We start from the raw sequence: 26,377 nt of genomic DNA, 5'->3' as shown, positions 1-26,377 counted from the left end.
ATACAGCAGAAATGTGTGGTTTCTCCAGTGAATAGGAAGGCACGACAGTGAGGGCATACTCTGGTCATCGAACCAACATCAGCAGAAATGTGACAGCATGTGAGTTCTGCATTTTGCCTTGCTCTTTCTCTGTCGAGGTATTGTCGTCGAAAGCAGCCATTGTCGTCTTCAGCAACTCTCGCAATAATTACTCTGTGCCGCATATTCTCGAGTTGATCTTTCCTTTTCTCCTGTCTCTCTCTCTCCTCCTCCTCTGCCTGTTTTTGTCATTCTGGAGACGCACAGCACTGTCCTCCTGTCTCGCCTTCTCTCTTCTTTTTTGTCCTGACTCTTTGATCCTGGAGTCATGTGGCCCTGGCCTCATCTGATTGTTGTTCTCTCCCTCTCCTTGCCGCTTCCCAACAACGTCTGGTGTAATCTCTTGACCATAATGTCCCCCTTCTCTTTCCACGCGGCATAATTAGGCTATCCATGTATTTTTACCCTAATGCTTGATAGAAGATAGGAAGCAGTAACACCAAAACCTCCAAGCTGCTGAGGCTGGCCGTGCACATGCGTTGGGCTGTGGCGTCCCGATTTCCATGATGGCCGATTGGCTCTCGGATGCAGGCCAGCCTGTTGATTTTTGGCGAATGAGCAATTTTATATGAATATATAACCCGGAACTTTGCCTGCATTCTGTAAGTTAGTGCATTTTAATTGGATTTAGCCAAAACAATTGCTGCTGTAATGCACCGTTTGCGCTAATTGGATGTCACAAACAGACAGACAGAGCATGAGAGTTTTAGTAGTATATAGATTGAGCAGACCACATTTGGAGTATTGTGAGCAATTTTGGGCCCCTTATCTAAGAAAGGATGCACCGGTATTGGAGAGGGTGTAGAACAGTATAGGAAAATCATCCTGGAAATGAAAGGGTTAACGCATGGAGTGCTTTGTGGCTTTGGGCCTGTAATCACTGGAGTCTAGAAGAATTAGAAGGAATCTCATTTAAACCTACCAAGTACTAAAAGGTCGATGATAAGAGTGGATGTGGAGAGACTGTTTAGAATAGTAGGAGAGTCTAGGACCAGAGGGCACAACCTCAGAATTGAAGGACATCCACTTAGAACAGGGTTGCATAGGAATTTCTTTAGCCAGAGAGTGGTGAATCTGTGGAATTCATTGTCAAAGATGGCTGTGAGTCAAGACGTTGGGTATATTTAAAGCAGAGGTTGATATATTCTTGATTAGCTAGGGTGTCAAAGGTTACAGGGAGAAGATAGGAGACAAAATTGAGAAGGAAAATAAATCAGCCATGATGGAATGGTGAAGTAGGCTCAATGAGTTGAACGGCCTAATTCTACTCTTACTTCTTCTGATCTTCATACCTTCTCTTGCTTCTACTGAAAAGTGAGCGATCGCCACCCAGTACATCCATGATATAGCAGCATGAGATGGGACAGAGTCAGACCTAGGTCTGGTATTAAGAACTTCCAACAAGCAATTTATAAAGAAAATCAATATAGGTGAAGCCCCACCAGCAACTAACTCTTGTGCCATGAACTTTGTGAACTAGAAAAGGCATAAAGTGTGTTCTGTGAAAGCATTAACAAATCATATTCAATCATTATCCATATGCATACTTTAGGAGCCATGTACCTACTTTTGTTACACTAACTGGAACGTTAATTTCGCTACACGTACTTTAGTTGTATTTATAAAATGCTGGGCATGTGATAGCAAGAAGAATTCCACACACCGTTTAGCAGCAGCACTACAAATTCTGCCACAAAATGTCTGTTGTCTGTTTGTGTAACAAAAATACAAGTGGTAGGGAGGATACCTCCAAATGGACCACAACCTCATTGTTGGGTTTGGAGGCTTGCATGCCTCAATGACCCAGAGAACTATGTTGGTTGGAGTCAGGGCTTTACATTTTAGTTCTTGGTAGGGTCACCCATGCCAAACAGGTCTAAGAGTCAAGGCCAGACTAAGAGTGGTCCACTGGTCCTCCGGGTTCAGGGGTTCAGCTCAGGGCTAACAACCCTGACTGGTCAAACAAAATCGTTATGGAAACAGCAATGAAGAATCCTTCCACATCTGAGTGTGACAGTATTCCCAAGTCTCCATTTGGGACTTGTGTGACTGACAGTAGTGAAAACCAACGGGAAGCTACTGACACAATGAAGGAAGCCCTGAACACCACCAGAGATGGGGGGACCTTCATTGCTGCCCTAAATGCCAGCAGCATAACAGGCAATAAGTAAGTATAACAGTTTCAGCATCAGCACACTGATTATAAGAAACCTGCAGGAAACTCCTGGACAGGAGAGGTGACCTGTCTACGCTTTAAAAAATATACCATACCAAGGATGACATTCTCTAAACAAGATGCTTCCTCTAAGGCAGGGGTTCCCAACCGAGGACAACGGATCCTTCGGATAATGGTAAGGGTCCATGGCATTAAAAAAAAGGCTAGGAATCTCGGATCTAAGAGAAGGTGAGGAAAATCATTTAAGTTGCTGAAAGTTAAATAAAATCCAATATTTAAATGCCTGGTTTGGTAAAATCAAATTAGGAGTAAAACAGACAAAATAGCATAAAAAATGAGGAGAAATCTCTTCAGCCAGAAAGTGGTGAATTTGTGGAGGACAAGTCATTGGGTATATTTAGGGCAGAGATTGATAGATTCTTGATCTGCCAGGAAAGAAGGCAGAAGATTGTAACTGAGAGAGAAATGGATTAGCCATGATGAAATGGACCCAATCGGCCTAATTCTGCTCCTGTATCTTAAGTTCTAAACCATTCTGATGGTGCCTAGAGAAATGCTCTTTCCTGACAGTGAGTGCCTAACTTGACACCTGATTCCCTCCTTCTGTATCTCGGGTCTAACAGTTCAAACAGATCGCCAGAGCGCTCTTAACATTAATTTTAACGCGATTTCATGAAGTTTTGCAATAGTCATTTTGGCTAGGGAGTTCCCTTTGAACCAGAACAAAAGCATAATAGTTAAATAGTACCGCTGGACTTAACGAGAAACTATGTATGCACATTCAAGTACCTAGCAGCATGGGTGGAGAATCTGTGTCCGTGGAGTCACTGGGAATCTTTAGGGAATCACATCCCTTATCTACAGTATACAGGGAGAGATCTAAACTGTCAGCAAACAGATCGCCAGGAATTTCTGCAGCCTCCAGGTTACAATCAAGGTCTATATTTCTCATTCCCGCATAAATAATATCATCGGGCTCTGGGATGAAATCTTGTCTCTGGATATTACTTGCAATGGGCAACTCACTGTCTGATGGCAAGGGCAGGTGCATGTTGGTTTGGAGAGAGTTTTCATCAGTGAAGCTGTAGCAATCCATAGCTCCTGCTTTGGCACCAAAGTCTCTCTGTAGAAGTGAGCAGCAAGCAACAAATTTTCACAGAATGATCCTGATCAAAGGCGTCCTCCTTACTCCTGGAGTATCACTGCAATATTAAAATACAAGAGAATTTAGCAGTAGATTGGATTTCCAGAAACTTTGTAGGTAATTAGAGTACTATATACACAAATAAATTTCTAATTTTCAACTACAATTCTCCATTAGATACTTAATATTTTTTACACAGACCCTACAGGGATGACATTCCAGTTAGCATAATGCTATTACAGCTTGGGGCGTCGGAGTTAGGAGCTCAATTCTGGTGCCCTCTGTAAGAAGTTTGTACGTCCTCTCTGGAATGTGTGCGTTTCCTCTAGGTGCCCCAGTTTCCTTCCATAATCCAAAGATGTACTGGTTGGTAGGCTAACTTGGTCATTGTAAATTGTCCCATGAGGAGGCTCAGCTTAAACCAGGGGGTTGCTGGGCAGCATAGCTCGATGGGCTAGAAGGATCCAGTCCATGCTGTGCCTTGAAATAAAATTTTTCTCCAGCTAAAAAACCAAAATGCACACTTTAAAATACTTAATAGTGGATTAATTGAGAGTTCAATAACACCCGACACCTGCCCTGCAACTTCCTGCCTCCCCCAAAGCAGAAATCTGCCTTATTTCTGCACTATCTCCCGTGTCTACTGAGAGGGTGGGTGAAATTGTGGAGCATGTGAAGAATAGGGCTATAATTTTGCCATCCTATTGATGACGGTCTTGCCTAACTTAGTAAAATTAACCAGCTATAATTCTATCTGGCACCTTAATTAGAAAATTGGCTTTGGCTTTCAAATTATTGCACCCAAATAGTCTCACTCATTGCACACTTCATTGATTAATTAAATCTCCAGAAACAACACTTCCAAATAAATTTGTAGAGTATAATATTAATCATTTATAGAACAGAGAACATAGAGCAGTACAGCTCAGGAATTAAATGTATTTAAACATTGTACTTAAACTTCAGCCCAAAGTTGTGCCAACGCAGCTAAAAGTAAATCAGAAAACTCCCAAAAAACGATCCCTCCTACCTACACAATACCAATATCCCTCCATCTTCCTCACATCTATGTGCCTATCCAAACATGTCCTAAAAGCCTCTAATGTATTTGCCTCTACCTCCAGACCAGGCAGCACATTCCAGACATCCACCACTCTCTGAGTAAAAAACTTACCCCTCACATCCACTTTGAACCTACTGTCTCACACCTTCAAAGCATGCCCTCTGGTGTTAGATAATTCAACCCTGGGAAGCAGATAATCCCTGTCTATTCTATCTGTGTCTCTCATAAACTTATACACCTCTATCAGATCTCCCGTCAGCCTCCACCGCTCCAGAGAAAACAACCCAAGTTTATCCAGCCTCTCATGAGGACACATGCCCCCTAAATCAGGCATCCCGGTGAACCTCTTCTGCATCCTCTCCAAAGCCTCGACATCCTTCCTGTAGTGGGGTGACCAGAACTGTATGCAAAACTTCAGTTGTGTCCTAATCAGTTTTACAACGTTGTAACATAACCTCTTGACTTTTGAACTCAATGCCTCGACTAATAAAAGCAAGTATTCCATAAGCCTTCTTAACCACTCCATCAATCTTTGTAGCCACTTTCAAGGAGCTATGAACTTGGACCCCAAGATCTCTCTGCTCAGCAACACTGTTAAGTGTCTTGCCCTCAACAGTGTACTTTTCCTTGCATTTTCCCTGCCGAGGTGCAACACCTCACATTTATCTGAGTTAAATTCCAACTGCCATTTCTCTTGCCCTATCTGCAACTGATCTATATCGCACTGTATTCTTTGCCAGCCTTCTACACAATCCAGAACTCCACCAATCTTGGTATCATCCACAAACTTACCAACCCACCCATCTACGTTTTCATCCAGGTCATCACAAACAGCAGAGGTCCCAGCACAGATCCCTGCAGAATTCCACTAATTACATTTGTAGACTTGCAGATTGTTTAAAACAAAATGCTCAAATTCACAGTTACCCACATGATGAGTTCCTAGTATTATATCTGCCCTTGTAAAATGCTGGTCAGAAGTCAGACACTGACAGGGATGAACTTCAGACTGAAAAAAACTAACAGCTGATTGAGAATGCCATGGGAAAAGTGCTCTATTTACCCAACACCTTGAGTACACCATAGAAATGACCACATTTCAAGATTGGTGTGTGAAGGAGGGTGAAGACGGGGATTGAAGAGGTGGCCAGACACTGAGATTTCAGAGTTCAAAATAAAATTTATTGTCAGAGTACATACATGTCATCACATACAACCCTGAGATTCTTTTTCCTGCAGGCATACTCAGCAAATCTATAATAGTAACTGTAAACAGGATCAAAAGCATAGAAGACAACATACTGTTGAAATGTAACTATAAACAAACAGCAATAAACTACAAGAGCATGAGTTAACAAGATAGTGTCTTTAAAGTGAGATAATTATTGTGGGAACATCTCAATAGAAGAGTGTAGCTATCCTCTTTTGTTCCCTGATGGTTGAGAGGTAGTAACTGTTCTTGAACCTGGTGGTGTGAGTCCTGAGGCTCTTGTACCTTCTGCCTGATGGCAGCAGCAAGAAGAGAGCATGGCCTGGGTGGTGGGGATCTTTGATGATGGATGCTGCTTTCCTGCAACAGCGTTTCATGTAGATGTGCTCAATGGTTGGGGGAGATTTACCCATGATGCACTGGGATGAATCTACTACCTTTCGAAGGATTTTCTGCTCAGGGGCATTGCTGCTCCCATACCAGGCCGTAACACAGCCAGTCAATAAACCTTCCACTATACATAGATAGAAGTTTGCCAAGGTTTTTGATGTCATGCTATATCTCCACAGACTCCTAGGAAAGCAGAGGTGCCATTGTGCTTTCTTTGCAATTACAGTTATATAATGGGTCCAGGACACACTGAGTTTCAATAATAGAAGAACAGGTAGAAAAACGAGTTCAGAGTGGAGCAGAGTTGGGAATGGAGTCTTTAGAGTCAAGAGAACCATCCCTCAATTAGTGACCACCAAAATGTATAAAACAAAACCAGGAAATATCAACATGCCAAAAATTTAATCAAGGCCACAATTACAGTTGTAGACTACTCTGTTATATGGATTCCCTTCTTGCCTGCCATTGTTTGTGCCATTGCTTCTTCTCAGTGCTCACCCACGGACAGCCTTGAAGGGTATGTCAAGCAGCACTGGATGGCCAGTCTAACACAGTCCAGCCTGGCTTAAGACTGTTAACAGCCATACTGGAGTGGCAGTGATAGGAATGCAAATAGTGTATTTTCAATAGTCCAGAGTCATAGCCACTTCCTATTAGCTATAGGTAAGTAATCTACTGAAGTGTCAATACGTCCTCAAAGTCCAGCAAAAATCTGAGCTCCACCACCACCAGAATCTGGTTAGCCACTGAGGTATGTGACACTAATGGTCAGGTTTCCCAAGTGTTGACACAAATCCAGCTACAATTTCCTTGCTGGAATGGATTACCCACTGACTACACACAGACACAAATGTATGATTGGAATGAGGTACCTGCATTCCACAGGTGTATGCTGGATGACTGGACCAGGACACCTGCATTCCCCAGGTGTCTGCTGGATGACTGGACCAGGACACCTGCATTCCCCAAGTGTATGCTGGATGACTGGAACAGGACACCTGCATTCCCCAGCTGTCTGCTGGATGACTGGACCAGGACACCTGCATTCCCCAGGTGTATGCTGGATGACTGGAACAGGACACCTGCATTCCCCAGGTGTATGCTGGATGACTGGAACAGGACACCTGCATTCCCCAGGTGTCTGCTGGATGACTGGACCAGGACACCTGCATTCCCCAGGTGTATGCTGGATGACTGGAACAGGACACCTGCATTCCCCAGGTGTATGCTGGATGACTGGACCAGGACACCTGCATTCCCCAGGTGTATGCTGGATGACTGGAACAGGACACCTGCATTCCCCAGGTGTATGCTGGATGACTGGACCAGGACACCTGCATTCCCCAGGTGTATGCTGGATGACTGGAACAGGACACCTGCATTCCCCAGGTGACTGGAACTAGATACTGGGGATGCCCCAGGACACCTCACTCCAGCATGGACAAAACCCAAGTGTCTCGAGTTCCAGCTAGGCATGTTATGGTCCTCAGCAACAACTTTAAAAAATGTAATCAATACCACAACGGGCTAGTTCTAGTTCAACTGTTGATGCCTGCATGGCATGACCAGAATTCTCTATTAGTGTAGATTTCCAGCAACTGCTGTGTCTGTATCTCAGCAGGTTGAAAATTGTCTTTCTTTAAACTCTTTTCCTTCCGTCCTCATCCATCTCCCCCCATTTAAATCTCCTCCAGAGCAGCATTAACAAACCTTCACCACCTCCTCCCAACCATCATCATCATCATCATCATCATCATAGGGTGTCACTCTGTTTCTCCTAAGCTCCACCCTACCACAGATATTCCTTAACCTTAATTGCTTCCTTTTCCACAGATGCTGGCTGACTTTCACAGTGTTTCTTGTCTTAATTTCAGATTACCAAGACCTACATTTTTATACCATTTCACCTTAAGTATCTCCATGTGCAACCCCGCCAGCTTCAATCTAAACCAGGGGTTCCCAACCTGGGGGTCCACGGACCCCTTGCTTAACAGTATTGGTCCATGGGATAAAAAATTTGGGAGCCCAATCTAAACAATGCCTCACTAAATTACAACGATACATTTAACTTTTCCTCTGTTGTGGCTTTGAGGTTTGCATGCCTCAATGACCAGGAGGGCTGTGTTGACTGGAGTCGGGGCTTTATGCTTTGACTCTTGGTAGGGTCACCCAAGCCAAACAGGTGAAAGGACAGAGGCCAGACCAAGAGTGGTCCACCGGCCCTCCAGGTTTGGGTGTTCAGCTCGGAGCTATCAACCCTGGCTGGTAAAATAAAATTGTTACAGAAACTGCAATGAAGAATCCTTCTACCGCGACGGTATTCCTGAGTCTCCATGCAAGACATGCATGACTGACAGTAGTGAAAACCAAGAGGAAGCTACTTACACAATGAAGGAAACTCTGAACACCGCCAGAGATGGACGACCTTCATTGCTGCCCTAAACTCTAGCGGTATAATGGGTAGTAGGATAAGGTTTAACTTTTACTGTGTTCAATGTATTTAAAGATGCACTTAGACACACACATGGACAGGCAGGGAATAGAAGGTGATAGATCAGGGTTTCCCAACCTGTTCTATACCTTGGACCAATACCATTAAGCAAGGGGTCCATGGACCCCGAGTTGGGAACCCTTGGTTAGCAGATGGGTTTAATTGGATTAACATCATGGTTGATGCAGACACGGTCAATTGAAGGGTTTGTTCCTCTGCTATCCCTTTTCATGTAAGAGGCTATAATTGTGCCATAACTGAGGTGGCTGTATATTTCTCTAACTGATAATTTAACAAGAAATTGGTACTACTGGTGTGCATTTAATCGCAGGGCTCACTTCCATGGTATTTTGTAGCAAGCTGAGAAAACAATAGGGATTATTATTGCTGGTCCGTGATTGCCTCATTTTGTTGCTGAATGGTGGGAGATCTATTGTGAGGAAAGAGGCATATGTTACATGCAGTTATATATATTTTAAATCAGGGGTTCTTAACTGGGGGTCCGTGGATAGATTCCAGGGGATCCATGAACTAGGATGGTAAAAATTACATCTTTATTTTAACTAACTTCTAACGGAAATTTAGCTCCTTCAATGATGATGTAGGCAACAACCACAGTAGGATTAGCAGACCCTGTGACTTTGTCACCAATAGAAATCACAGATATTTTCATATCACATTACAGCTGTTACAAATATTTCAAAATACCATTTAAAGCACACGCACCATTACTTCAAAATTACAGTAGTTATTTGTTGCATTAATAAAGAAGCACATATATGTCATGTAAAAGTAAAACTTAAAAAACTAAAGTAGAAAATACCTGAACAATCCCTTGACTACTTGCAATTAATTAAAGAAGAAAACTTAAGACAAAAATTTACAATTGAAGTAAGGAATAGATTTCAAAGTCTAGAAATAGAATCTATTGAAGATGATAGCAATCACGTAGAAATGAAATTTAACTCTCTAAACGATGCCTTGGTAGAATCAACAAAGTCAGTGATTCCTAAAAAAAGAAAAAAGCACAAAGAATAAATGGATGACAGAGGAAATCAAAAATCCAATGGAAAAAAGGAGACGGAAGAAAGCAAATCCAATAGAATACAAGTCCTTAGATTAAAAAGTTAAAAGCTTATGTCAAAAAGCCAAAGAAGAATGATTAAACCAGAAATGTGAGCAAATAGAAAGAATCCCTATTACTGATCCAAAAAGGTTATACCAACATATCAAGAATATCACTGGTAAAAAGCTCCTGTTCTTCAGGTGATGTTTGCAAGCAAAGGATAGTACCATTATCATGAAAAAAAATGAGATTATGAACAGATGGACTGAGTATATTCAGGAATCGTTTGAAGACGATCAAGGCAAAAAACCAGAAATTAAGAAAAACATTGACGGTCCAAGTATTTTAAAATCTGAAGTTTGTAATGCAATAAATAAGATGAAGAAAGGAAAGGCAGCAGGTCCTGATAAATTTGTAATAGAACAAATTATCGCCCTTGAAGATTATGGAATTGAAAAACTAACTGATTTAATCAATGACATTTATGAGACTGGAATAATACCAGAAGAGATGATATTGGAGCAATAGAATGTGAATTACATAGGACCATAATACTTTAAGAATTTTAATGACAAGAGCTAAAAGTAAGATACAAGCTGAAATAGGCAAAGGACAATGTGATTCTGTGAAAGATAAAGGTACAAGAAATGCAATATTGATGTTAAGGATACTATCAGAACGAGCTATTCAAGTGCAAAAAGATTTGTTTGTTTTATCGACTACACAAAAGCATTTGATAAAGTGAAGCACAATAAGTTATTTGAAGTATTACAGAAAACTCTAGATCTAGATTCGAAAGACATCCGCCTAACCAGAAATCTGTACTGGGAACAAACTGCCACTGTAAGAATAGATGGAGAAGTGAGTCAGTTTACGAAAATCAAGAGAGGCGTTAGACAAGGGTGTGTTTTCTCCCCTGATTTATTTAATGTGTACAGTGAAACAATATTACAAAAAATAACAGACATCTTGGGAATCAAAGTTGGCGATGAAAACATCAATAATTTCAGATATGCAGACAACACTGTGTTAATTGCAAGTACGGAGGAAGACCTACAAAACTTAATTGATATAATTGTTGAAGAAAGTGCAAAAAGACAGAATGTATGGTGACATCCAAAAAGAAGGAGAATCCTAACTGCAGGCTGAGAATAAATGGGGAAGACATAAAACAAGTAAAGAACTTTTGCTACTTAGGAAGCTGGGTGACATCAGATGGCAGGTGCGACTTGGACATCAAAAGAAGAATAGGGATGGCAAAAGACACCTTTACGAGAATGAAGAGTATACTGTCCAATACTAAACTAGGCATGACAACCTGCCTCACAGTACTGAAATGTTATATAGCTCAGAATATTGGACAATATCTAATAACATGAAGAAATGAATTGTAGCAGCAGAGATGTGGTTTTTGAGGAGGATGCAAAGAATATCATGGACAAAACGAATATCTAACGAGGGTGTCATGAACAGAGCAAACACAAAAAGAGAAATAATGTATGAGATCATGAAAAGGCAACGTAACTTCATTGGACATGTGATTAGGAAAGAGGAGTTAGAATGCACGGTAATTATGGGAAAGACTGAAGGGAAGAAAGCAAGTGGAAAACAATGATGATGGAGACAGCAGCCAGAGAACTGATAATGAATACCAATGAATTGATCCACTTGACCCGAAACAGGAGTGTGTGGGCCATGGCAGTCAAAGCTCAAACTGGGCATGGCACCTGATGATGATGATATTACTAAGATTCAAAGTTCAAAGTACTAGTTTATTTTATATTTTGAAAACTGCATTTCAATATAATTGGTTTCTTTTGAAATCCTACATAGCTTAGTTTCTATATCTAAATCACAAGCTTCACCAGACTGCCAAATGGGTCCATGGCATAAAAACTGTTAAGAGGGGGTGGTAAGGTAGCCAAGTGGTTAGCACAACAGCACAGGCGACCCAGATTCACTTCCCATTACTGCCTGTAAGAAGGTTGTATGTTCTCCCTGTGACTGTGTGAGTTTCCTCCGGGTGCTCTGGTTTCCTCCCACAGTCCAAAGACATATCGGTTGATAGACTGATTAGTCATTGTAAGTGATTAGGCTAGGGTTAAATCGATGGATTGCTGGGAGGCGTGGCTCAATGAGAGCACGCTCCTGGATAGTGTGAGCATTTTCTATTAAAATATCGGGAATAACAATGAACAAGATGTCCTCATGTTATTCTAGGACCTAACACTTGAAATTCAGGATTGGTAAAATATGTCACTTTATGATCCTACACATGGTTGACACTTAACTGAGTTCTGCATGTGAATAATTACCAAATATTACAAAAGAAATTAAATATAAACTTAGCTTGTATCCCTCATTTAATAAGTTTCTGTTAATTTCAGTCTAAAACTTCCCAGTTCATTAAAGATGTATCAACTTTCCAGTTCAAGTTTATTGTCATTCAACCATACACATGTATACAGCTAAATGAAACCCCATTCCTCTGAGGTCAAGGTGCAAAATACCTCCATGCCAAGGCCAGCATTTGATAAAAATGATAAACTTGGGAAAATCTGGTGTTCATCCTAGCTAAGGTGTGGGGTTCAATAACGAGGTGTTTCAAAAAGAGGGGATGGTCATTCGAAGAAGGAAATGAGGTTAACCGTGAGAGGCATAGATAAGGTAGACAATCTTAATTTTTCCTCAGGGTAGAAATGTCAAACACTAGAAGACAGGATTATAAGGTTAGAGGGGGGAAGTGTAAAGGCGAAGTAAAGGGCAAGTTTTCTTATTTCCTGACTTGTCCTTTGGTTGGGCAGCTTTTATTGAACAGCTGTGGTACCAGGAGCCGTAATCAGGAGCGCTGCGTACACAGGATCCTTAACATTATAAAGGATCCCACCCAGCCATCCAGCATCCTCTTTGGCCTTCTACCATCAGGCAAGAGACTCCAATCCATAAAACACGAATGGTCAGGGTGGGAAACAGTTTCTTCCCTCAGGCCATTAGGCTTCTGAACTCCCTGCATCTAGTTTGAAGTGGCACTAGATAATTTTTACTGTATCCTACAATAATTATGCACATTAATCTGTTTATTTAACCTTCCTAAGTTATTGTGTGTTATATGGATGTTATATGTACTACTGTTCCGGAGAAACGTTGCATCCTTTAACGGTATACATGTATATAGTTAAATTCCAACAAACCTAACTTGACTTGACCTTAAATACCAGGACAGAGACCCAGTCCTGGTAGGGGTGCTGTGTGGTTTGGAGGGAAACCCTGAGAGAGGAGGCGTCCCACCCCTCCCCGCTGCCCTCGGCCTTGGTGGTGGGAGGGAGGCAGGGCTGGGAGGTGAAAACTAGTGAGGGAGGGGAGATTAACTGCAGGTCCTCCCCAGGAAACCTCAAATCCTCTAATCAAGAAATCAAAGCCCTCGACCCTACCCTACGCCTGCCCCTGCCCGTGATCACCACCCTCCCGGGTAATCGGGGTCCCGCGTCCTCACCTCCAGCCTGTGGTCAGGGCTCCGGACATCAACCGCTGTCGCCCAACCCCAGAGGTCGCCCTCCCGCCAAATACCACCCACCTGCGCCCGAAGCCTGAGGCCTGTTCCCTTCGACGCTGCGGTCGACATCCCCGCTCACTACCTCCGCCTTTCTCCATCCACCACCCCCTCCCCGCAAGCCCTGAGCCTCGCTCGCCGCCCCGGTGTAGCCTTCCCACACCCCACCTGGGTCGGTTGGCGGCGACGACCGGCTCCGGTGGCGTCGCGGCCGATGGAATTGGCGGCGCTCATTCAAAAATATCCCGGCGAGCCCCGCGCGCCGGGCCGGGCCCAGCTATCTGCCCGCAGCGGGGAGGGGTGCTCCTGTGACTCCTTCACAACTACTACCCGCACAGAGTACCTAAAACCTCCCGTTTTAGTCTCCAATGAGAATAGTTACTATATTAGCGTCAACTGACTGCTTGCCAGAGTTTCTGGAGTGAGCATTCAGGTCATGAGGGAGAAATAAATTATTGTCATCCCCTCCGCTTTCGCGGATGGACCGACCCTAGAACTCGCGCCCACGTGACACAGGGGCTGCGGCCGAACCCGCGCTTTCACCACGTGGCGCGGGGGCCGATGGACCGCGCGGCCATGTTGAGCACGTGATCAAGATGCGTACCACGTGTTACGGTGGCCGGAGCTGATTGGATGGTAGTTCGCACCCCGGCTGGGGATGATAAAGCATATGCGCGATGCAGCGCCGCCATATTATTTGGTTGGAGGTGACAAAACAGCATTGGATGCGACCTATAGACCATTCTGCACATTTATCTATTCAAGTGTTACCTGATTTGCAAGTTTATTAGTGGTATTAAACAGAAAAATGCAAAACACAAGGTGTAATCGATAAGGATTGTAGAGTTCGGGTGTAATTCAGGTTTATGATGTGGTCTAGGTTCTCCTTCCAGTTCAGATTGTTCTTTTTTGTTCCTACTTTTGGGCGATTTTCCTGGAGATAATGAACATCGAGCTGAACTGTATTGAAATATGTCTTTTGACTTATCTTCTGTGTTTTTGCTCTTTTATTGTTGCTGTTTGTGTTTTTTTTGTATGTCTGGACTCAACTGGACTGGTCAAAGAACACTGAGGCTGTCTACAAGAAGGGTCAGAGCCGTCTCTATTTCCTGAGGAGACTGAGGTCCTTTAACATCTGCCGGACGATGCTGAGGATGTTCTACAAGTCTGTGGTGGCCAGTGCGATCATGTTTGCTGTTGTGTGCTGGGGCAGCAGGCTGAGGGTAGCAGACACCAACAGAATCAACAAACTCATTCGTAAGGCCAGAAATGTTGTGAGGTTGGAACTGGACTCTCTCACGGTGGTGTCTGAAAAGAGGATGCTGTCCAAGTTGCATGCCATCTTGGACAATGTCTCCCATCCACTACATAATATACCGGTTGGGCACAGGAGTACATTCAGCCAGAGACTCATTCCACCGAGATGCAACACAGAGTGTCATAGGAAGTCATTCCTGCCTGTGGCCATCAAACTTTACATCTTCTCCCTTGGAGGGTCAGACACGCTGAGCCAATAGGCTGGTCCTGGACTTATTTCCTGGCATAATTTACATATTATTATTTAATTATTATGGTTTTATATTGCTATATTTATACTCTATTCTTGGTTGGTGCAACTGTAATGAAACCCAATTTCCCTCGGGATCAATAAAGTATGACTATGACTATGTCACGGGAGGGGCATTTGATATTTTTTCAATGGTTTGCTTCCATGGTGTTTTGTTTCGTGACTGTGGGGAAGACAAACTTCAGGATGTACACTGCATTCATACTTTCATAATAAATGTACTTTGAACCTTGAAACTTTAATTGGTGAAGAAAAGGTTTAGAAAGTGTGTATTTTCTCAAGTGCGAGTCAAAGTAGAGTTTATTGTCATGTGCTGAAATACATATACTTCATGGCCACTTTACTAGCTACTTCCTGTATTTAATAAAGAGGCCATTGAGTGTATGTTTGTGGTCTTCTGCTGCTGTAGCCCTTTAAATTCAAGATTCAACGTGCATTCAAGATGCCGTTCTGCACATCACTGTTCTAACGTGTGGTTATTTGGGTTACTGTCAGCTTGAACCAGTCTGGCTGCTCTCCTCTGACCTCTCATTGACCAGGCATTTTTATCCACAGAACTGCCAATCTATGGGTGTTTTTTTTTTATTTTTCACACTCTTCTCTGTAAACTCAAGAGACTGCTGTGTGTGAAAATCCTAGGTCAACGGTCCCCAACCACATGTTGAGGTGAGTATAACCCTACTTGAACACTCCCCCCCCCGCCCGGGTCAGCCGGTCCTCAAGTATATTGTCAATATTAAAACGGTCCGTGGTGCAAAAAAGGTTGGGGACCCCTGTCCTAGGTGATCAGCAGTTTCTAAGATATTCAAACCACTCTGTCTGGCACCAATAATCATGCCATGGTCAAAGTAATTTAGATCACATTTCTTCCCCATTCTGATGTTTGATCTGAACAACAACTGAACCTCCAGCATTTTCTCTGTGTGTCACAAGGGGGGCGCCGGGCACGGACCCAAATGCAAGAGACAAACATGTCTTGTGTGGTTAACTAAATTGAGTTTATTGCTCATTACAAGGAGAGCAAAGCAGAAGCAGGAATAGCGTAATGGACAAGGACTAAGGGTCTGGACTAGGCTGGGACTAAGGGTCTGGGCTAGAACTCGGAACACAGACCTCGGAGCCAGGACTTGATACTTGAAACCCCCAGAGCCAGGACTTGATACTTGAAGCCTCCAGGGCCAGAAACTCTTCTTATTCATGGGACAGACTCAGACACAGGACATAAAACGTTGAGCCGGGAATCCTTCTTAGACACATGATGGAGTCGGGACTCTTACATACCTCATGGAGATCTTGTGACTTTCTTGTGAGAATGATGTAATGGTCTTTTGGAGGTCACCTGATGTAATTTTCCCACCAATGTAAGGTCATGTGATGACAGGTTCCCCACGGGTATAAAAGGGAAGACCCTTGGTGACGCAGTTAACTTCCAGTTAGAACATAAATGAGATACTCCGCTCCACTGCGTATTTGCATTTTGGCGCAGTTTTGATTTTAAATGGAGTTTTATGTTCTATTGTAAGGTACAGAAGTCTGGGCCAGCAATTTGACCAATCGCTGCCAGATTTGTTAATGTATATTTTCAGTAACATTGGAGAGTGAAGACGGGACCCTGACGGAGACGTTCGACGGGTTTGGAAAGGATCGACCATTATTGAATTCATTCAAGAAAGAGTGATCTGCATGAGATAGCCTCTGCCAAAAAGGCAGCAAAAAGGCTGTGCAGGATCTATTCTACGGAGGAAGGTCCGTACCTTTAAAACAGTTTTATTTCCATCATCGTGAATTCTGTGGACAAGGCAGGACCTGGCTGGGAGTGGCAGTGACGTCGTGTCTTCGAGGAATTCGTTACTTCATGAAAGTCTCTCCTAATTGACTATATAAATTTCTTGGACTTAAAAATTTACCATTCAAAGAACTGTGTTTGAATTTATCGCGAAGAAGGCTAATGGAATGTTGGCCTTTGTTACAAAAGGAATTGAGTACAAGAGCAAGGAAATCCTTTTGCATTTGTACAGGTCCCTGGTGAGACCACACCTGGAGTTTTGTGTGCAGTTTTGGTCTCCAGGGTTAAGGAAGGACATCCTGGCTGTGGAGGAGGTGCAGCGTAGGTTCACTAGGTTAATTCCTGGGATGTCTGGACTGTCTTACGCAGAGAGGTTAAAGAAACTGGGCTTGTACACGCTGGAATTAAGGAGATTGAGGGGGGGAATCTGATCAAGACATACAAGATTATTAAGGGATTGGACAAGATAGAGGCAGGAAATATGTTCTAGATGCTGGGTGAGTCCAGTACCAGAGGGCATGGTTTAAGAATAAGGGGTAGGTCATTTAGGACTGAGTTGAGGAGGAACTTCTTCTCCCAGAGAGTTGTGGAGGTGTGGAACGCGCTGCCTCAGAAGGCAGTGGAGGGCAATTCTCTGGATGCTTTCAAGAAGGAGCTAGATAGATATCTTACGGATAGGGGAATCAAGGGTCATGGGGACAAGGCAGGAACCAGGTATTGATAGTATATGATCAGCCATGATCTCAGAATGGCGGTGCAGGCTCGAAGGGCCGAATGGTCTACTTCTGCACCCATTGTCTATTTAAGAACTGGTTTAGCATTTATCACTTTAAGAGTTAGTACTGAGTAGCAGGTTAATGAATGGCCGCATAGCCGTTTACTTCCGATTGGGGTTTTCGTTTTTTTATTATTGTTTATCAGGGTTTAATAAATGCTTGTTTGTTTATAAATCCTGACTCGATATAGTCATTGTTGCCGGTCACGTGACAATTCAGGGGCCAGACTCAGACACAGTACATAAATAACCGAGCCGGGAATCCTCCTTAGACACAGGACGGAGTCGAGACTCTTCGTGACACAGGGTCAGGACCCTTCCAGGGTACAGGGCCGGGACCCCTTTTAGACGCAGGACATGGAGACAGAGACCACACAACGATAACTATAACGCTCCAAGCAGCGGCGAGCTCCTGACCCACCCCGGCGGGTTAACTGACTAACCCGCTCTGGCAGGGGAAGGCGGCTTGCTGGCACTCGCTTCGGGAGGACTAGCTCCAGCCAGATGACAGTCTCCCTTCGGTAACTTCGTTAATGCTCTCGCACCGAATAGCTGAAAGCCGGAGACTTATAAACTGCCGGTGCAGCCGACAGCAAATTGCCTCCAATCACCGAGCCCAAGGGACACGGGAAAACAGGGAACCAAAGGGAAACATGGAGTCAACGGTCCGGATTGTAACGCAAACAAAGTAAATTTAAAGGGAACCTGATCCGGACCATGACAGTGTGTGTCTCCGGATTTCCGGCATCTGCAGGATCTCTTGAGGTTATAAATTGTTCTTCTGTTCATGCTGAGTGAAGATTACGCCTCTGGGCACTCTGAAGCTGGTGTCTTGGGAGCTGTTGAGGGGGCACAAGGTGCTCTAGATTTCCCTGTCACCTGAGCTCATCGTTCTCATTCCCATTCCATGTCTTGACCAGGTCTGCATGCTTTTGTACAAGGAATTTTTGCTCACAGAACTGCCACTCACTGGATTTTTTTTCACAGCATTCTCTTTGCATTAACCAGCAGGTCTACAGCTGTACCTAATAAAGTGGCCACTGAGCGTATGTTTGCCCAGGGAGAAAGAAAACTTGAGTGTGAGCTCGTTTAGTCATTTTGACATTTGCTGTCATACTCCAAATCTCAGATGAAATTGAAGTTTAAATCTGGAGCATTTGTGAAAGAGTCCTTATGAAAAGATCTGATGTGTTGGTGTCAACAGAAGTGTTTGCTGCTAAGCGTCACATGCCAGAGTTCTGTACATTTAATCGTGTGTGATTTATTGATCCAAAGTAACACTTCAAGGTTGTAGGAGCTTTTCCTGAACCTGACACAATTACCTCAAATCATTTCAGACAACTTAAGATGAACTGCCATAGTCCTTCTGGTGAAGGTGCTCCCACAGGGCTGTTGAGAGGGAAGTCCCAGGATTTAGACCAGACAATGATAGGTCAGGGTAATGTACAATTTGGCAAGGAAAATACAAGTGGTGGCAATCCTCTGTCTGAGGCTCTTGTCCTTGGAGGCAGTAGTTGTGGGATTGGAGATACTATTTGCAGGTTGTATTTTACGGATATCTTATGTGTGCTTGCTATCTTTATGTGCTATGTGTGCTCACTGCTGTGTTTGACCATTGGTACTGTGTCTTGCACCTTGGCCCTGGAGTAATGCTGTGTCATCTGGCTCTATTTATGTAGGGTCATGTGAAACCATGAAAGCAGGTGGTGGAAGGTTGTATGATCAGCTGGTGCAGATCACAAGTCCTGGTTACGTGACCACTGACGTCAGGCAGACAATCTCTGAAGAGCATTGATAATGGCTGGTATCACCAGTCTTGTAAAGACACTGCCCAGGTGAAGGCAATGGCAAACCACTTCTGTAGAAAAATTTGCCAAGAACAATCACAGTCATGGAAAGACCTTGATCACCCATGTCATACAACACAGCACATAACGATGAAGATGATGATGAAATACATCACTTAAATCAAATCAAATGAGTGAGGAGCAGCGAGAATCAGCTGGGGGAATCCTGCAAGTGTTGCCACGCTTCTGGTGCCAGCATGGCCTTCTCACAACTGACTAATGCGAAGTATACAACTCACGGGGAGAACGTGCAGACTCCTTATAGACAGCAATGCAAATTGAACCTCAATCTTACAGCTGGTGCTGTAATATTGAGCATTATGCTAACTTCTACGATACCCTGTTGTCCTTACTAGGTACTCGTGATGCTTCTGCACTTAGTTTTTCATTGAACCCAAGCGTATACACCTGTACACCTGCTCATTAATGCAAACACCTAATTGGACAATCATGGGCCAGCATCTCAATGCATAAAAGCCTGCAGACATGGGCAGGAGGTTTGGTTGTTCAGACGAAATATCAGAATAGGGAAGAAATGTGATCTAAGTTACTTTAACTGTGGAATGGTTGTTGGTTCCAGATGGGGTGATCTGAGTATCTCAGAAACTGCTGATCTCCTAGGATTTTCATACACAACAGTGTGTAGAGTTTAGAGAATGGTGCAAAAAACAAAAAAAATCGTGAGTGGCAGTTCTGTGGGTGAAAATTCCTTGTTAATGAGAGGTCAGAAGAGAATGGGCAGACTGGTTCAAGCTGACAGGAAGACAACAGTAACTCTCATAACAGTGGCAGGCAGAAGAGCATCTCTGAATGCACAACACATCAACCTTTTGCAGCAGCAGAAGTCCATATGACAATAAGAAGATATAGAAGTAGAATTAGGCCATTTGGCCCATCATCTGCCCCACCTTTTCAACATGGCTGATCCATTTTTCTTCTCAGCCCCAATCTCCTGCCTTCTCCCCATAACATTTCATGCCCTGACTAATCAAGAACCTAGCAAACTCCACTTTAAATATACCCAATGGTTTGGCCTCTACTGCCTTCTGTGGCAATGAATTCCGACTTCCCAGCTCTTTATTTCACCCCTCTCCCTCTGCTATCACCTACTACCTTGTAATCTTCCTCTTCCCCCACCTTTTTATTCTGACTTCTAATCTTTCTTCCCCCCAATCCTGATGGAGTATCAACTTGAAACATCGACTGTTTACTTTTTTCCATAGATGCTGCCTAGCCTGCTGAGTTCCTCCAGCATTGTGTGTGTTATGCCTCTTTCAGAACCCTGGGGTGCAGTCCATCTGGTCCAGGTGACTTATCCACTTTCAGCTTCCCGAGCACCTTCTGCCCCCCAACACATAGCATGCATTCAGTGGCCTTTTTGAGGTATAGAAGGTACCTAATAAAGTGGCCACTGAAAGTATTTTATTAATGTAATCTCTGAGGATGACAAAGTAGTTGTGTTGAAGTGTTGTTTCTGTCAGAATACATACAGCAAGTGCCACAAATTTCTAGGTGGCCATCGTATGTTTTTATTTTGACTGGAAATACATTAGCTTCAACATCACAAGGATACATCTTTGAAATAGTGGCCACAGGAACCTTTAAGAATATCCACCTGATAGGACAGATGAGAAGACCATAAGACAACAAAATATGGGAACAGAATTGGACCATTTGGCCCATCGAGTCTGCTCTGCCACTTCATCATGGCCAATCCACAGTTCCTCCCAGCCCCAATCCCTTGCCTTCTCCCCGTATCCCTTCATGCCCTGACTAATCAAGAATCTATCAACATTTGCCTTAAATGTACCCAATGATTTGGCCTCCAATAGCTGCCTGTGGCAATGAATTCCACAGATTCACCACTCTGAATAAAGAAATTCCTCCTCAACTCTGTTCTAAAAGGACACCCCTCTGTCAGGCTCTCCCACCATAGGAAATATCCTCTCCACATCCTCTGTATTGAGGTCTTTCAATGTTCAATTGGTTTCAACGAGAAACTCATGCTTTTGAATTTCAGTGAATTCAAGCCCAGAGCCACTCTAGTATCTAATATCTCATTCATTTTTTTACTAAGAATTAATTTACTGGAAGGAATAAGGTCCCAGCCTGTGCATAAAGTCAAGAGCAGAGTTGATGGTGGAGGAAGGGAAGCCCTTTTCTTTACATAAGAAAAAGGACATCTCCCTCGTCCTGGAATGAAAAGCCTCATCCTGAGAGCAGATGTGGCGGAGACGAAGGAATTGCGAGAAGGGGATGACATTTTTGCAAGGGATAGGTTGAGAAGAGGAATAGTTCAGATAGCTATGAGTCAGTACTCTGACTCTGCTGTCAAACGCATCTCCCCCATTTCACGCACATCTGCTCTCACTCCATCCTCCTGTCACCCCACTAGGAATAGGGTTCCCCTGATCCTCACCTACCACCCCACCAGCCTCCAGGTCCAACATATTATTCCGCCACCTCCAATGGTATCCCACCACTAAGCACATCTTTCCCTCCCCGCCTCCCTCTGCTTTCCGCAGGGATTGCTCCCTACGCAACTTCCTTGTCCATTTGTACCCCCCATCCCTCCCCACTGATCTCCCTCCTGGCACTTACCCTTGTAAGCAGAACAAGTGCTACACATGCCCTTACACTTCCTCCCTCACCACCATTCAGGGCCCCAGACAGTCCTTCCAGGTGAGGCAACCCTTCACCTGTGAGTCGGCTGGGGTGATTTACTGCGTCCGGTGCTCCCGATGTGGTCTTCTATATATATTGGCGAGACCCGACACAGACTGGGAGATCATTTTGCTGAACACCTACACTCTGTCCACCAGAGAAAGCAGGATCTCCCAGTGGCCACACATTTTAATTCCACATCCCATTCCCATTCTGACATGTCTGTCCACGGCCTCCTCTACTGTAAAGATGAAGCCACACTCAGGTTGGAGGAACAACACCTTATATTCCATCTGGGTAGCCTCCAACCTGATGGCATGAACATTGACTTCTCCAATTTCTGCTAATACCCCACCTCCCCCTTGTACCCCATCCGTTATTTATTTTTATACACATTCTTTCTCACTCCTTTTTCTCCCTCTGCCTATACCCTTGACCATCCTCTGGATTTTTTCCCCCTCCCCGCTTTCCTTCTCCCTGGGCCTCCTGTGCCATGATCCTCTCATATTCCCTTTGCCAATCACCTGTCCAGCTCTTGGCTCCATCCCCCCCCCCCCGCCCCCCCATCTTCTCCTATCATTTTGGATCTCCCCCTCCCCTTTTAAAATCTTTTACTAGCTCTTCCTTCAGTTAGTCCTGACGAAGGGCCTTGGCCCAAAACGTCAACTGTACCTCTTCCTAGAGATGCTGCCTGGCCTGCTGCGTTCACCAGCAACCTTGATGCGTGTTGCTTGAATTATTAGCATCTGCAGAATTCCTCGTGTTCCAGCAACAACACTGAATGTCTTGGTTATTACTGATCACTATACCAGATATGCTCAAGCCTTTCCTACAAAGGATCACAGGGCGTCCACCATGACCGAAGTGTTGTGGGAAAAGTATTTAATTCATTATGGTCTTTCCAGATTGATACACAGCGATCAGGGGAGGGATTTTGAGAGTAGGCTCATACATGAATTACTGAGCATGCTTGGGTCGAGAAGTCAAGGATTTACCACCCTCAGGGTGATCCCCAGCCTGAGAGGTTCAACCAGGCATTGCTTGACATGCGTGGAACCCTGGATATCAGCAAGAGCAAACGGAGTCAGCATATTGGGCATCTGGCCCCCTGCTACAACTGTACACAGAATGAAGCTACTGGATACTCGTCCTGTTGATGTTTGGGCGTGAAGTAAAATCGCCTGCAAACCTCTATTTTGGGACTGGTGGGGAAACATAAAAACATAGAAAATAGGTGCAGGAGTAGGCCATTCGGCCCTTCGAGCCTGCACTGCCATTCAGTACGATCTTGGCTGATCATCCAACTCAGAACCCTGTACCTGCCTTCCCTCCATACCCCCTGATCCCTTTAGCCACAAAGGCCATATCTAACTCCCTCTTAAATATAGACAATGAACTGGCCTCAAATGTTTCCTGTGGCAGAGAATTCCAGATTCACCACTCTGTGACGAAGTTTTTCCTCATCTCAGTCCTAAAAGGCTTCCCCTTTATCCTCAAACTGTGACCCCTCATTCTGGACTTCCCCAACATCGGGAACAATCTTCCTGCATCGAGCCTGTTCAATTCCTTTAGGATTTTATACGTTTCAATAAGATCCCCCCCTCAATCTTCTAAATTCCAACAAGCCTAGTCGATCCACTCTTTCATCATTTGAAAGTTCTGCCAATCCAGGAATCAATCTGGTGAACCTTCTTTGTACTCCCTCTATGGCAAGGATGTCTTTCCTCAGATTAGGGGACCAAAACTGCACACAATACTCCAGGTGTGGTCTCACCAAGGCCTTGTACAACTGCAGTAGTACCTCCCTGCTCCTGTACTCGAATCCTCTCGCTATAAATGCCAGCATACCATTTGCCTTTTTCACTGCCTGCTGTACCTGCATGCCCACTTTCAATGACTGGTGTATAATGACACCCAGGTCTCGTTGCACCTCCCCTTTTCCTAATCGGCCACCATTCAGATAATAATCTGTTTTCCTGTTTTTGCCACCAAAGTGGATATCTTCACATTTATCCACATTAAATTGCATCTGCCATGAATTTGCCCACTCACCTAACCTATCCAAGTCACCCTGCATCCTCTTAGCATCCTCCTCACAGCTAACACTGTCGCCCAGCTTCAAGTCATCCACAAACTTGGAGATGCTGCATTTAATTCCCTCATCTAAGTCATTAATATATATTGTAAACAGCTGGGGTCCCAGCACTGAGCCTTGCAGTACCCCACTAGTCACTGCCTGCCATTCTGAAAAGGTCCCATTTATTCCCACTCTTTGCTTCCTGTCTGCCAGCCAATTCTCTATCCTCATCAATACCATACCTGCAATACCGTGTGCTTTAAGTTTGCACACTAATCTCCTGTGTGGGACCTTGTCAAAAGCCTTTTGAAAATCCAAATATACCACATCCACTGGTTCTCCCTTATCCACTCTACTAGTTACATCCTCAAAAAATTCTATGACATTTGTCAGACATGATTTTCCTTTCACAAATCCATGCTGACTTTGTCCAATGATTTCACCACTTTCCAAATGTGCTGTTATCACATCTTTGGTAACTGACTCTAGCATTTTCCCCACCACTGCTAGGCTAACTGGTCTATAATTCCCCAGTTTCTCTCTCCCTCCTTTTTTAAAAAGCGGGGTTACATTAGCCATCCTCCAATCCTCAGGAACTAGTCCAGAATCTAAACAGTTTTGGAAAATTATCACTAATGCATCCACTATTTCTTGGGCTACTTCCTTAAGCACTCTGGGATGCAGACCATCTGGCCCTGGGGATTTATCTGCCTTTAATCCCTTCAATTTACTCAACACCACTTCCCTACTAACATGCATTTCCCTCAGTTCCTCCATCTCACTGGACCCTCTGTCCCCTACTATTTCTGGAAGATTATTTATGTCCTCCTTAGTGAAGACAGAACCAAAGTAGTTATTCAATTGGTCTGCCATGTCCTTGCTCCCCATAATCAATTCACCTGTTTCTGTCTGTAGGGGACCTACATTTGTCTTAAGCAATCTTTTTCTTTTCACATATCTATAAAAGCTTTTACAGTCAGTTTTTATGTTCCCTGCCAGTTTTCTCTCATAATCTTTTTTCCCCTTCCTAATTAAGCCCTTTGTCCTCCTCTGCTGAATTCTGAATTTCTCCCAGTCCTCAGGTGAGCCACTTTTTCTGGCTAATTTGTATGCTACTTCTTTGGAATTGATACTATCCCTAACTTCCCTTGTCAGCCACGGGTGCACTACCTTCCTTGATTTATTCTTTTGCCAAACTGGGATGAACAATTGTTGTAGTTCATCCATGCAATCTTTAAATGCTTGCCATTGCATATCCACCGTCAACCCTTTAAGTGTCATTTGCCAGTCTACCTTAGCTAATTCATGTCTCATACCTTCAAAGTTACCCCTCTTTAAGTTCAGAACCTTTGTTTCTGAATTAACTATGTCACTCTCCTAATGAAGAATTCCACCATATTATGGTCACTCTTACCCAAGGGGCCCCTCACGACAAGATCACTAATTAACCCTTCCTCATTGCTCAAAACCCAGTCCAGAATAGCCTGCTCTCTAGTCGGTTCCTCGACATGTTGGTTCAAAAAACCATCCCGCATACATTCCAAGAGATCCTCTTCCTCAGCACCTTTACTAATTTGCCACAGACCTATCTAAAGCATGAAGGAAGGAATTTCAAAAGGCTTATGAACTAGCAGAGGTCTCTGCTACCAAGCAGAATCAAGGAGACAAGAGGAGATATGATCAAAAGATTAGGTTCTCCCAACTGATGCCTGGAGACAGATCTAATAAGGAAGTTGGAGATACCAGGGAAGCACAGGTTTGCTGACTGCTGGGTGGCTACACCTTCCGGAATGGAGAGCCAGATACCAAATGTGCCAAGTTTTCTGGGTGAAGCCAACAGACAGGAATGGGCCTGTCAAAATTATCCATGGGAACCACATTTGCCTCTAGGACAAGAGGTATGCGCTGACTCAGCCTGGCATGGATCCTACACCTAACGGGAGGACTCTGCGGTGAAGCGGAAGAACAGAAAGGCAATCAGTGGAGAGACCAGAAGGAGACCTGAATTCTGTATGGACTCAGAGGATGAGGAAATGGTGTTGTGTTATATGTTACCTTCTGCAAACTTCCCAATAATTGATGGAGGTTTCCAAACCTCCCCACGCTAATGCAGATCTGGGTGGGGAGAGAACTAGCAGTGGACAGGCAGTCTTGCAGCTGGATAGTGAAGGGAAACTGGGCTCCAAAGTAACTGGGGATGAAGCTGAGCTCAGTCAAATGACAGGTGGGGGGGGGGACCTGAGTTGCCAGGAGGCACTGGTAATGATTAGGAGGTCTCTCCAAGTAGACAGGAAAGTGTCACTATGAGGTGCTGGAAACAGACCCAAATGTGAGATACAGTCACTGAAGTAAATGGAACAGGACTTGACTAGAGCAGGGACGTGACAAGATTCAGACCAGGAGCAAGGACAAGAACACAGACTTGGGCTAGGGAAAGTGGGACCAGGACTAGAAACCATGGACTAGGAGGCAAGGCTACAACTCTGAACCCAA

General features: G+C 44.1%; 1 protein-coding gene across 1 annotated transcript in view; it reads right to left on the bottom strand.

Annotated features, from left to right (window-relative positions):
* LOC134355111 (zinc finger protein 541-like) overlaps positions 1–13,368 on the bottom strand; it is a 154,052-nt gene extending 140,684 nt beyond the window's left edge. Inside the window, exons 1-2 of the mRNA XM_063064858.1 lie at positions 13,337–13,368; positions 3,044–3,456 (exon numbers count right to left, since the gene is read on the bottom strand). Of these exons, the coding sequence (XP_062920928.1) occupies positions 3,044–3,350 (307 nt within the window). The 5' untranslated portion in view covers positions 3,351–3,456; positions 13,337–13,368. The remainder of the gene's footprint in view (positions 1–3,043; positions 3,457–13,336) is intronic.
* Between the last annotated feature and the right edge of the window lie 13,009 nt (positions 13,369–26,377).

The sequence above is a fragment of the Mobula hypostoma genome, chromosome 12, assembly GCF_963921235.1.
Source record: "Mobula hypostoma chromosome 12, sMobHyp1.1, whole genome shotgun sequence".
Lineage (NCBI taxonomy): Eukaryota > Metazoa > Chordata > Chondrichthyes > Myliobatiformes > Myliobatidae > Mobula > Mobula hypostoma.
The sequence above is the reverse complement of the archived record's forward strand: the minus strand, read 5'-3'. Positions and strand labels throughout refer to the sequence as shown.